The following is a 13030-nucleotide window of genomic DNA, read 5'->3' as shown; positions in this document are numbered from 1 at the left end:
CATTCGAGAGTTGGGACATTGCGTGCAGGCGTCTTTGTACCAAATGTGAAAGATAACGGCGCAAATTCCACGGCAGCAGCAGCAATCGTTGCCACCTACTGCGAAAACTCCAGCAGTGGATTGATCGTACTCTTGGTTTTTTCGGTAAAGTCACGTAGGTAATAAATGAAATAAAAATTTATACAAATAGAATAATAAAAATCACGACGTTTCGGAGGCAACACAAGTCTCCGTCATCAGGTGGGACCGTCACAGCCAGATTTGCTGTATCAAGTGAGGCAGGGATTCCAAGATGCAAGTTCTGCCTCACTTGATACAGCAAATCTGGCTGTGACGGTCCCACCTGATGACGGAGACTTGTGTTGCCTCCGAAACGTCGTGATTTTTATTATTTTATTTTTATTAATTTTAATTTCATTTTTTACCTACGTGACTTTACCGAAAAAACTAAGATATTGAATCCTTGCAGTCACGAAAGCTTCAAATCTAGAATTAAGTGGATTGATCGTCACTGACGATGATGATGACGACGAAGGCAGGCGCAGTGCATAATGCTGCCAGCCCCACTCGTGCCCGACCCTGTGCACGTGAACTCTAACCTCCACCCCCCCCCCACCCCTTGTAGATTATCGCAGAGGGAGCCAACGGACCAACCACCCCGCTCGCTGACGAGATCTTCAAGGAGAAGAACGTTCTCGTGATCCCGGTGAGTGGTGGTGGCGACGCGCGTGATGGCAGAGAGGCCGAGGGAGGGCGGCAGTGTTTTTGTGCATTCTGGGAAAGCGGCCGTGCTTCTTACGGGTGGCCCGGTGTGCGACGGGGGAGCGAGCGGTGGCGAGCGAGGGGAGATGAGACTTGGGTTGTGATGAAGTTTAACGATTGTCCGTTTCATGTTGCTCAGCATTTTATGTCCGATCATTTATGCGCTATGCAAGAGGGCCTTTGCCTGAAACGTTGCCCACGATGTTTTTTCTTTAAGCGGTGTTAATGTAGGCTACAATGGGGGGTCTCTGTCTTTGTGTTCAGGACCTGTACCTGAATGCAGGCGGTGTGACGGTCTCCTACTTCGAGTGGCTCAAGAACCTGAACCACGTGAGCTACGGGCGGCTCACCTTCAAGTACGAGCGGGACTCCAACTATCACCTGCTGAGTAAGTGGCACCGCTCTGTACCCCACCTCGACAGCACCCCCACCACTCGCATGTAAGCAGGCCAGGGAACATGACTTTGACATTTATAACAATTCTGGCGATGGCATGACGACGATGACGATGACGATGATGACGACGACAATGATGACGACGATGACGACGACGACGATGATGATGATGATGACTACGATGATGATGATGGTGACTACGATGATGATGATGACGACGATGACGACGATGATGACGACGACGATGACGACGACGATGAGTATCGAGGGTAGGTCAAAGAGGCATTGGAGTGGCACTCGGAGGTTGGCAACTGAGGTGAACACCTAAGGGCGACGAGACTGAAACGGTGGTCCTTAAAGGATGTTTAGCAAATGGAGACCTAAAACCACGATGACTTGGTTGTGATCCTGAGACTGTGAAGAGCAGGCCTTAGAGGTCACAAACATACAACATCTACAGGTTCTGGCAGAAGGAAGGGAAGTGATGATGGTTAACACCATTGGCTTATTGAATGATTTATTTGAATATCGCTGTTGTCTTCCTTGTATCTGTAGTTCCATGTATTGATCTGACCCTCCCCCCACCACCACCATGCCCACCCTTGTGTGCGGTGTTGCAGACTCGGTGCAGGAGAGCGTGGAACGCAAGTTCGGTAAACACGGAGGGCCGATCCCGGTGGTACCATCCAGCGAGTTTCAGGCTCGCATCGCTGTGAGTTTAGCACTCTTCTCGTTGTCCCTCACCATCTCGTACTCTCTTTCTCTCTTCCCCTGCTGCCTTTTCCCGATGCGCCCATCCCTACCCCACATCCATCTGCCATGGTTCTGCCAAAGAAAATCGTAGATTCTCAACCGGGGCTTAATTTCTCGCCCTATTTTCCAGAGAGCTTCACGTCACAGATGTTTGTACAAGATCTATGTGCTGTTACATATTTAAATTTTTGAGGCCACACGGTGTAATTGACGAATGCGTGTGATTTTTGGTATCGATGTATATTTTTACATTCGTATGCCACCGGCCCACTCGTGGATGAAGGCCTGTCCCCGCGCCATGCGAGCCATTGGGTTTTCTTAACCATACTTCTCCATGCTGGTCAGTGTGGGTTGGTGAAGTGTGGCGAGGGCAGGGGACCGGTTGTGGTATCGCTCGCCGCTGATGTTTTCCGTGGCCAGGAATCAAACTCAAGTCGCCAGGATTCGTAGCGTCGCGTGCTCACCACTGCGCTACCGCTCTGTCACAGTGGCAAGATGTTAACTACCTTGCACCGTATACAGGAGGAGATTGTGGGTTCGATCCCGACCCAGGCTCCTGTTGTATATTTTGTCGCATTGCTGTTTTTCCGGGTCCTCTAGTTTTTCCACATTTAGACTAGACATGTGTTTTAGAGTTGTTAGTCGCTATAAATTTCCACATGATAAGCCACTTGGTTGAGGCAGCAATTGGTGCCAGGTTGCTTCTGAAAAAAGAGCTAAACAGCTCGGTGGGCTTCACCTGGTGAAAAAAAAATGTTCGTAGTTTTTATAGTTTATAACGTAGCTTAAAAGTGGCAACAAAAAAAATAGTTGGTTGATTAGTTATATGTGTGTGTGTATACACGCATGTGTGTTTCTAGATTTGAAGTTTTCGTGACTGCAAGGATCCATACTCTTTGGTTCTTTCGGTAAAGTCACGTAGGTGAAAACAAAATCAATAATAAAATAATAATAAAATGAAAATAACTAAATTAAATCACGACGTTTCGGAGGCAACACAAGCCTCCGTCATCAGGTGGAACAGCCACAGCACATGTGTGTTTTTATGTTGTGATTGTCTGTGTGCAGGGCGCTTCGGAAAAGGACATCGTGCATTCGGGTCTCGCCTACACCATGGAGCGCTCGGCACGGGTGAGAGAGCCCCACTCGGCACCTTGCTACTCTCGCCGCGTCCGCCAAACAAAGACGGCCGCCGCATCGCGCGCTCTCGGATGCGCTTTTGCGGCCGTCTGGAACGCTCTTGCTTCCGATATTAGGAATCTCCTGGAGCTGTGCACTTTTAAGGCCTCTAGATGGAAAAGTCATTTATTTTAGAACTGCTTTTGTGTTTCGTCTGTCCTTTCCCAGCGACTTAGCTTAACACGGTTGGCTACGTACGGTGTGAAAGAAGTTCTACGTACATTCTGTCCCGTTGCTCACTCCACACCTCACCCACGACACACCACTCGTTGACCCGCGTCGCTCGCTGCGATACTCGCTCACCACGCCGATTGGCGTTCACATCGTTCACTCGCCACGCCGCTCGCTCACTCCCCGTATCACTCGCCGCGTTGCTCACGACCACGCCGCTCACCGCACCACTCGCTCGCCGTGTCGCTCACCACGTGTTCTCCCCTCGCTCCTGCAGCAAATAATGCGCGCGGCGACGAAGTACAACCTGGGGCTGGACCTGCGCACGGCGGCGTACGTCAACTCCATTGAGAAGGTGTTCCGCGTCTACAACGAGGCTGGCCTCACCTTCTGATCGGGAAGTGACGGGGTGGGGGGGGGGGTGTGGGGTGGTGGGGGGTCCGAGTCGTGGAATGGTGAGAACCAAGCCTGGTCGCCCTTCTGCCTGCCAGCTTGGTCCATCGCCTCCAAGGACGAAGTGTCAGGAACGACAAAAAAAATCCACAGCAACATCGTCGCCTGCGACGGTTCTGTCCAACGCAAAGAGTTCTTTCAGTCTCTCTCTCTCTCGGTGTCTCTCTCTGTCTCTCTCTCAGTCTCTCTCGGTCTCTCTGCAGCACAGCACGCGACGCTAGCGCTCGTTCGGCACAGCGGCGGGCGCCGCGATCACCGACGGCGGTGACGCGGCTCGGCACCGAGCGTTGTGGCCGCCTCCTCCTGCCTAGCGTCCACTACTCTGGTGCCCGGGACACTCTGTTACAGCGGCTGCAGCTGGCCAAGAAAGAACACTTCCTTGTCCTCTTTCCAAGTCGGTCAGCGATTTCGGCCCACTTGGCTTATGGCCTACGCCGGTCCTGGCCAAAGCGGTGACCCACGACAATTCCCGCTGTCCGTGCCCCTCTGTGCACCGCCGTGCCAACACTGCTCCTTTACCCGCCCCCCCCCCGCCCCCCCGCCATGATTACATCAGTGACTGCCAACCACTCGGCTCTGTGTGGCGTGGTGGGAAAGCCGACGTTGCATAGTCCCCTGCCCAATCTTCCCTCTAGTTTTTGTTTGTTGCGGTTTTATTTATGTTTTTCCTTTTTTTCCCCTTCCCACCACATTTCTTCCGATTCATGCACAGAAAGTGGTCCCCTTGGCAGCTTCTAGCAGAGCACCGCGTCCGCCCGACGTGTTGGAGAACGGTCCGCAGACGCAGACATCGCACGGCTACTTCTGAGATCCTTTCATGTTGTACGCGAGGAGGGGGCGCTGCGCCCTGCACGTGCCGTGCTATGGAGGTATATTTCCCAAATTTAAAGTGAAAAAAAGCCAAAAATACATTTCGCAAGACATCTGACGCAATCATTAGGGACTGGGCTGCGAGCATAAACTTGCTACATTTTTGAGGACTTTGTGTTTTAACACTTAGCTGATTCAAACCCCGCATTTCAGGATGGGTGGCTCTGCGCTCCCATCTCTGAGCCATCCAGCCACTCGCCTACTCTTATCTTTTTTTATATTTTCCAATTTTCGATTTTCTCTTCGGGGGGATTTCGCAGGAGGAAACGGGTTTCTTGTTGTTGTTGTTTGTGGGAAGGCGTCATTATTGTGGCTCTGACAAATGCCGCACGGCTGTCTCGGGACTCACCAGTTTACTCTTCTTGAGCGGGGACGTTGTTACGATGCTGATTATCATGACGCGTAACCCCCCCCCCGCCCCCACGACAGTGCACACGCACAGGTCGCGATGTCCGACAGCGTTCTCGTCAATTGTACCCGCGCGATGACGTCGCTACCCGGGGCCTGCAACTTTGCTCGCCTCCCGATCAGATGATCGCGTCGAAGCAACGGCCACAGCGGCCGCGTCCGTAGCCATCTCGGTCAGGGTGGTGATGGAAGCCGTCTCAGTCTTTGGGTCGGAAGCGGTAGACATTGACCCCTCCCTCCAGGCTGATCCATCTCGCTCGCTCCATCGTGCTGGTCGGGTTTGACTCTTAAAACACGAAATGCCGCCTCCTATCTCCGATGCAAACACGGGGCTCCGCTCGCGTTTCCCGTCGCGTTCTCTTAGCGATTCGTGCGCCAAGCAGGCAAAGGAGCGATTTGGGTCGACGCTCCCCATGGGGGCAGTGTCATTTAGCGCTGCGTCAAAGTCACGGAACGCACCTCACGTCCCCCCCCCCCCCCAACTCTGCACTTGACACTTGGGCTCCTTGTCCCCCTCCCCAGTGTCCACGGTGACTTGATGTTGATGATTTAAACAAAACGTGTCTACGTTGGAGCTCGAGTCAGACTATCGTTGTTACGACACTCGTGATGTCACAGCAGCACGTGTCACTATTCATCCGCGGGCCGCCCCCCCCGCCCTTCGCTCTATTCGCCAAATTCTCACGATTCGAGGTGGCAATTGGGATCGGAAATCTGTTGTGGGGTTTTTTTTTCTCGTCGATGGTGGTGCCTCAAGTGGCCGCAGGTTTCGTGCAAACGCATTGCGCCCAACGCCCGGGGAGAAAACAAAAACCCCGCGCTAATTAGACCACCGTTTTCATCGTTTGGCGAGCACGGACATCCGTTGGGATCATTTCAGCGCCACTGACCTCGACGCAACGACGACGCCAAAGAGTTCTATCGAGACTCTGATTGACCGACTTTAAAGTCTTTCTATTTTTTGTATATCATTTACAAAACTTCTCATTATTTTTTTGGACACGACGACGAGGACACACGGCCTAGGTAAGAGCTGTCTGTGCGTAATTTATTGGAGCGGGTCCCGCGTGTGTGCGGCCTTTGGTACCAGAGTCGGATAGCAGGCCACTGCGGTTGACAACTCTTCTTGTAGCCGTGGCTTAATAACTCGCACGGTGGGCTACGTACGGTGCGAAAGAAGTTCAACGAACTTACATAGACTGGAGGAGGCGGCATCATGACCTGTCGTGGGCGCGAGAGGGGAGTTGGTCTACTGGACGTGGTGGGCAAGGTGTACGGAAATATATTTTGCCGATCCCCGGCTGAGATTGATACCTCGTTGTTAGCCGAGCTTCGTGTGACGATACTGTCAGAAAATAAAGAAAACCTCATTTTCATTGTTCGGCAATGCACAGCCATCATGGCGAGCTTGGGCATTAAGTGGCCGGATTGTATTGTAGGCTTTCGCGACCAATGTTATTCGTAATGAAGGTTGATGTTGGTTTTGGATCGCGTGAGTTATGAATGGGTTAACGACGTTCAATTTTACGCGATCTCACCCAAAACACCCCCCCTCCCCCACCACCCCCATTGTTACTCACGGTTGAGTTGCGTTTGGTTTTGTGGATGGGTGGGCGAGTGGGGGTTGCATGTGCGCTCAACAAAAACGAGACGAAAAAATCACCTGGAATGTATGAGGAAAAAAAAATCAAGGAATGATTTAAATAAAGGGCGTTTACAACAAAGTGGTGGTGGTTGTTTTGTGTTTTGTGGTGTTGGCCATTCGAGGTGAGTGACTGCCTTGCCAAGATTCTACACAGGCGCCTTGTCGTTTTTGCAACAAAATTAAATAAGCAAGGTCTCGTGAAAATATTAGTTTCTATTTAAATAATGAAAGTAATTCTTGCACAGAACCATCGGCCACACGGCCTTTTTGGGAGTGCATCATCATGACGAAGTAGATGGAGGGGGTGGTACACAAGCCACGTGGTTTTAACGGGATGCTTGAGGTCACTGGGATTTTTATTCCTGGAATGTACAAGGCATGCAATTGTAATAATAATCTCAAGTTTTATCTTCGGTACATCACAACAAATAATATCGAAGGTTTCGATTTAAAGCTTTCGTGACTGCAGGGATTCATCTTCTTGGTTCTTTCGGTAAAGTCACGTAGAAGGGAAATAATAAAATAATAACAATTTTACATAAAATAATTCTCACGACGTTTCGGCCACAACGCAAGCAGCCGTCCTCAGGTGAAGAACAGGTCTGTCGGAAAGACAGCGTCTGAATGAACACCACCAGGCTTGGCAGCGTATATTTAAGCTGCTGGCTTGGAGGGGGAAGAGCGCCTTTTTATTATTTCCCTTCTACGTGATTTTACTGAAAGAACCAAGAAGAATATCGAAGGTGTTCGTGTGAGTCATTCGCACTACAATTCAATCTAATGCAATCTTTATTGAACAGAAACACAACAACGGTGAAAGACGGAGAGCGAAAGAGGAGGAAGATGATGATATGGAGGGAGGGGTGGTGCAGGAATTTCTGGAGGGATGGAGAATGTGTTCGCAAGATCGTCGTGTAGGAGGAGGAAGACGGCACTGCACGGGACACGATCACGCAACGGGAGAGATAATTGCACGGGGAACATCGCTGTTCAACCAGAGTGCGTACACACACACAGACTCGCAGGCATACATACACGACACATACAGCAAGTCCTCCTGTATCTCCTTGCCTCGCCTATGGGGGTGGAGGGGCAATGCCCTCTGTTGAAAGCGAGCAACGATTCAGGGCTCGTCACAATCTCGCGGTGCCCAGCCACCTTTGTCTCCCCAGTACAGATGTTTACATGCGATTTAAAAAAAAAATGTACCGTACTCGTTTAAGGCCGAGTCTCCCTAGAGGCGATCCAAGTAAAAAAAAAAAGGGGGGTAAAAGGTGCAGCCCCGAAATTGCATTGCTCCGAGGTCACTGCTGGTGGAAGAGGCTCCGTGAGAGGGAGTTGGAGAGCATCCTGACGGGGTGGTTACTTTGGCCTACTCTTTCATGCTGGCCAAATGTGTTGGAGGAGGTGGGAGTAACCCACACTTTGCCCCACGACCACGTGACCTTGCCACTCGACTACGGTGAACCCATTTACTACACCGCTGGGTGGACATGCGGTGGGTGAGGAATGGGAGGGGGGTGGGTTTAGCTGCCGTGCCGAACCGGTGGACTCTGGCTCGATAGTCGAGTTTGCTGACCGTTTCACGACTGTGTGGTAGCATCGCGGGATATGCAAATACAGTAACATCAATTCCATAGATGTTGAACCCGGGTCGATGAAATGATGCCCTAGCCTCGGCATCGTTGAGGTCAACTCGGCCCAAAAAAAATGTGTACCTGATACGGCGAGGTAATTGAAATTAGCAATGGCGAGACCAAGTCATCTGGGTGGATCTGGTGCTGATTACAGGACTGGGTCCGGATATCACCCGCTACTGATGGTAGCCGTGGCACGGGAATCAAACTCGCGCCCACGACACGAGCGCGCTCCACCCGCGAGGCCTTTAATAGGTGCTCGCCAATGCTAAATACACTTGCCCCGATGGTTGTAGCAGGCTATGCGGGGAACCTTTGCCTTTTGAAATGCACGCACGCGCGCACACACGGGTTTGTAACGTGCACGATTTCACTTCTTCACGAAGGGTGGCATAGTGGGGGGTGGATTTAGAATTTTACTTCATGGAGGAGGGGGGGGGGGCATGGGGAATAGTATCCTCAAACATTGAAAATAAATATATCTCCAATGTTGTTTTCGGGGTCTGCCGCGGTGTTGTTCACCACGATGTCTGACGTTTCACTCCGCATGCACGGGGAGCTTCGCCTGTTCCGGAACTGAAAATGTGATTAAAGTTTTTCAGGAACTGAAATTGGATCGGGTAAAGTTCTGGTGGGACTGCATTCAATGCAGATCGCAGGCACGACCACCGAAACGTCGGACATCGTTGTGGACATCACACAGAGCGGAACAAGACAACATCAGCAGAGCCCACGACAACCCACGCGGCGGTGATAAACAAAAAGAAACAAATGTTGTTGACAACAACATTGGAAAAGCATAAAAAGTGAAACATTCAAAATACAAAAAGTTAATTGTCAATTGCCCAGAGATACAACACAAATTCTTTTGAAGTCTTGGCTGACATTCAGGAAGAGTTGCCTGCGTATAAATGATTAACAATGCCCGTTACAAACGTGTTTTATATTTGACCTTGATTAAACACAGACCAATGATGTGGTCACGCCGCATTCATTATTTATCGAGTCTCAAGACATGCTTTCGAGAGGTTCCTTTCAATTGAAATTGGGCTTCATGCTAAAGTTACAGATATGTGGTTACACGCGTGCTCGCTTACAGCAATTGACCCACCAATCGGAATGCCTATACGGGGATATTTGTCTTACATTTGTCTGTTTAACTTCAGGTACTAGTCTACTTTACCGAGTGTTGACATCCCCAGCGTTTAACAGCACTCTCCTCTCCTTTGTTGTATTTGGATTGTCAACCAACATCGGGTAAAACATCAACAAGATGCACCTATTGTTCTCTTTTAGCCCCGCCCACCCCCCCAACACGTTCCACTCATTGGCTTCCACATTCAGATAAGCCCCTCCCGCTTCCCTCCCCCCTTAAACTTGTATTTAAGAGCTTGACTCTTGGAATTTTGCCTCACTTGAGACAGTAAATCTAGCTGTGACGGTCCCACCTGATGACGGAGACTTGTGTTGCCTCCGAAACGTCGTGATTTTTATTATTTTATTTCTATTATTATTTCTATTATTTTTTACCTACGTGACTTTACCGAAAAACCTAAGAGTATGTTGCACTTCTTTCGCACCGTACGTAGCCAACCGTGCTACGAACGTGCACACGTGTTTACTGTGTTTGCGTGACCATATGTACACGTTTACGTGCATACAGTATTGTGTTTGTTTGCAACTGCTCATTTCTCACTGAATATCTTCAAGTCGCTGGTCGACTGCAGGAGGTGACACGTGACGAGGCAGAGTCGTCGTAGGCAGGCACAGCCAGTGACAGGCGGCGTATACTGGACGTGGTGTGCCGGACGCATAAATATTGTCCCCGTGTTGCCTCCCCTTGACAGACTCGGATACAATTAACTCTCTGATGACCCCCTCTCGAAAAATTGTCCTGAGACTCGGTCATTTCGAGGACGCAAAACATATCGTCCACTCCCTCGGGCGCTATTGGGAAAACCCACGTGCATGGCGATGCCAACGGGGGCAGGCATTGGTGTCCTTTGAATTCGGAATGTACCACTGGATGTCTGGGGGGGGTGGGGGGAGACAAAAGCATCCATTCAGACCACCCACCCCCAAGGTGGTGTTGTGAAATTGCACAATCCAAACGCAGAGCCCTTTAGTAAAGGACCTGGCATGATTCGGCGTCAACTTAAGCGTTTGTGTACTCATTATAATACCCCCGAGCGTCAAGAGGTGGTCCTCGTGCCTTGGAGATGACCACATGATAATGATGTGTGCGATTCTGCGTTGGCAGTGGTACCCACGCAACCAACTCAACACATTCGTCAATAACACTGTGGCCTTAAACGGAACAGTACGTTATAGACAACACGTGCCGAAGGACCATTGCCCGAAGCGTCGCCCGGTGATGGACTGTTTTCCTCTTTCAGGCCACGGTGTCGTTGAGGAACGCGATGAGTTTCTTGCAGATGCCCACGGTTACTCGCCGCCACCGTTTTGTCTTCTCGAGTTAGGCGACACATTTACTGCGTGTATCGCAGATACCCCCCCCTCTCCCCACGCGTCTATATCTGGAGCCGTAGTCTGCGATGTTACACAGCGGGTCCTCCAAATAACATGGGCGGCCAAGGTGCAATGTGTCCCGCGTCTCAAATGTTGGGTTTTGTTTTTTTGTGGGACGTCGAAATAGCCGGAAAAGATTCTTACACATTTTTTTTTACACAAGTCGAATTTGGCGACCAATTTTATCCACAATAGAGGCTGCTTTTGGGTTATATCGCGTTAATATAAATGTGTCGCTGGCCAGAATTCTGTCTGTCGCCTGATGAGACTGGTTTCTGTAATTACCGACGGAAACGTGGTACTCGAATTGTACTCTCCAACACACCGGTGTGCTGTACTAGTAACGAATTGGCCACGTTTTGTTTACGTGACAAACCTTACTAATTGGCTGTGGCGGGGTTTAACGACACATTTATATTTACGCGATCTAACCCAATAACAACCTCATGTATTTTTTTTTATGTAGCTCTCCCAACGCTCATCAAATTAACAGCGTGCAAAGCCATGGTGACTCAATCTTGATGCGAAGCTTTCGTGACTGCAGCAATCCATACTCTTTGGTTCTTTCGGTAAAGTCACGTAGGTATAAAATAAAATAAATCAACGTTTCGGGCGCAACACAAGCGTCCGTCATCAGGTGATGCGCCCGAAACGTCGTGATTTATTTTATACCTCGTTGTCTGGCACGTGTCCACTTGCCGGGCAGGCCCTGTCCCGTCCTGCATCGTGACCACGTTGTTCCCAGACCGTGCCTTCCAGCGTTGGCTTGTGATGTGTGGGCAGCTTCATTGATGTGTGCGTGTGCTTTTGGAACCTCTCGTATTGCTTCCTAGAAACAGTCTGTCCCATGACGCCGCGTGTTTTCATAGCACGAATTGGATATAACGCGATGAATGTATTCGGGAACACTTTCCACAACGCGGATTACGAATTGGATAGAACGCGATTGATCGAACAGAACCACGTCGCGCGGTTAGCAATACGCGGTTTTACGGCTGCCTCGGTGTCGCATCGCACAAGGCATTGGGATGCTGCTGGATGCTTCTAGATGCTTCTAGATGCTCCCCACGTGCATCCGTCTTGATGTTCAGCCTGCATAGCCATCTCACGTGTTATCTCGGACTGTGCTTTAACCTATGCTATTTATTATAACGAGATTTTTCCATAACGCGGTGTTCTTCGGGAAGGCAACTACCGCGTTATATGAGAACCAGACTTTATTTCTACGTAGATATCGTTGTAAAGAGCGAGAGAAATAAGCTGCGAACGTGCGCGCAACTTGGTTCTTTGTGGAATTAACGGAGTTTTTGATTCAGGGAATGGATATGCCGGGGGCCAGGCCTACCTACTCCCTGGACGAGCCCCGGTATTTGGAGGAGTCGCTGTCGCAATGCAGAGCTCGCTGTGTTGATATATCCGTGCTTGGAGCCGGTGCAACAACAAGAACGGCTCCACGCCGTTGAGACAAATCGCATCGCGTATGAGCAACAGCACGCGCGACAAATAAAAACGACTTTTGCAAACGGGGCTGGGGGGAGGAAATGAATGGATAATTCGGCAGATGGATCACTCCCGTGTCTCTTGAGTGGGTGCATAACATTAATGGTGTGTGTGTGTGTGTCATCAATCGTAATAATACGTAAATAAAAAATAACTTAGCAAATATACAAGTTCGAAGATAAATGTACACACGTGTAAATATACCAAACGACTGTGTTTCTTTTTGGCGTTTCGACCATGAAGACGCAACGGAACGCGTCGTTTTCGCCGGCACGAGTTTGACGACACAAGGCCACGCGGCGCAGAACCTTCGACAAAGTCATCGACGCTGCGTCCTGCTGCGGTGGGCCGTGTTCGTTTGGCCTCTGTCATTTTTGGTGACCCCCCCCGCCCCACCGCCGCCGCCTCCCCCCTAGTTCACCTTTGCAAGTGAGATGACTCCCTGTCCTGCTCTCTGGAGTTCTCGCCACCCGGCTTACACGAAGGGGTGCCGAGGCTAACGCAGGAATCGCGGGCGTCCCAAGGGGGCAACGGACGCGGTCATTTAACTCGCAACACATTCGCTCGCTTTCTGTAGCGTGATGGAGAAATGCTATCGGCCGGAAATATCTATATTCGCGCAAGCCAGATACGAAATGATAATATTGGCAAACAGCTGTTTTTTTTAACGCACAAGAGAAAGTCCCAGCGTCCCCTGCACGCCGAGATTGATGGCAACGTTCGCGCA

The 13030-nt window shown here is 50.3% G+C and overlaps 1 protein-coding gene across 2 annotated transcripts in view; it reads left to right on the top strand.

Moving 5' to 3' along the window:
• Nucleotides 1-6699, top strand: part of LOC144946484 (glutamate dehydrogenase, mitochondrial-like) — a 35426-nt gene extending 28727 nt beyond the window's left edge. Inside the window, exons 9-14 of one of the 2 annotated variants that reach the window (XR_013639898.1) lie at nt 626-706; nt 1027-1150; nt 1779-1870; nt 2980-3042; nt 3539-4583; nt 5014-6699. Coding sequence is in view for 1 of the 2 variants with exons in the window: in XM_078875397.1 (XP_078731523.1) it covers nt 626-706; nt 1027-1150; nt 1779-1870; nt 2980-3042; nt 3539-3655 (477 nt within the window). In the remaining variant the exon portion in view is untranslated. Of the gene's footprint in view, nt 1-625; nt 707-1026; nt 1151-1778; nt 1871-2979; nt 3043-3538 lie in introns of both variants that reach the window. The other variant, XM_078875397.1, reaches the window with a different exon arrangement.
• Nucleotides 6700-13030: the final 6331 nt, after the last annotated feature.

This window comes from Lampetra fluviatilis, chromosome 41 (genome assembly GCF_964198595.1).
Source record: "Lampetra fluviatilis chromosome 41, kcLamFluv1.1, whole genome shotgun sequence".
NCBI classification, from domain to species: Eukaryota; Metazoa; Chordata; class Hyperoartia; order Petromyzontiformes; family Petromyzontidae; genus Lampetra; species Lampetra fluviatilis.
Note: the sequence above shows the minus strand (reverse complement) of the source record. Positions and strands in the feature narration are given on the sequence as shown.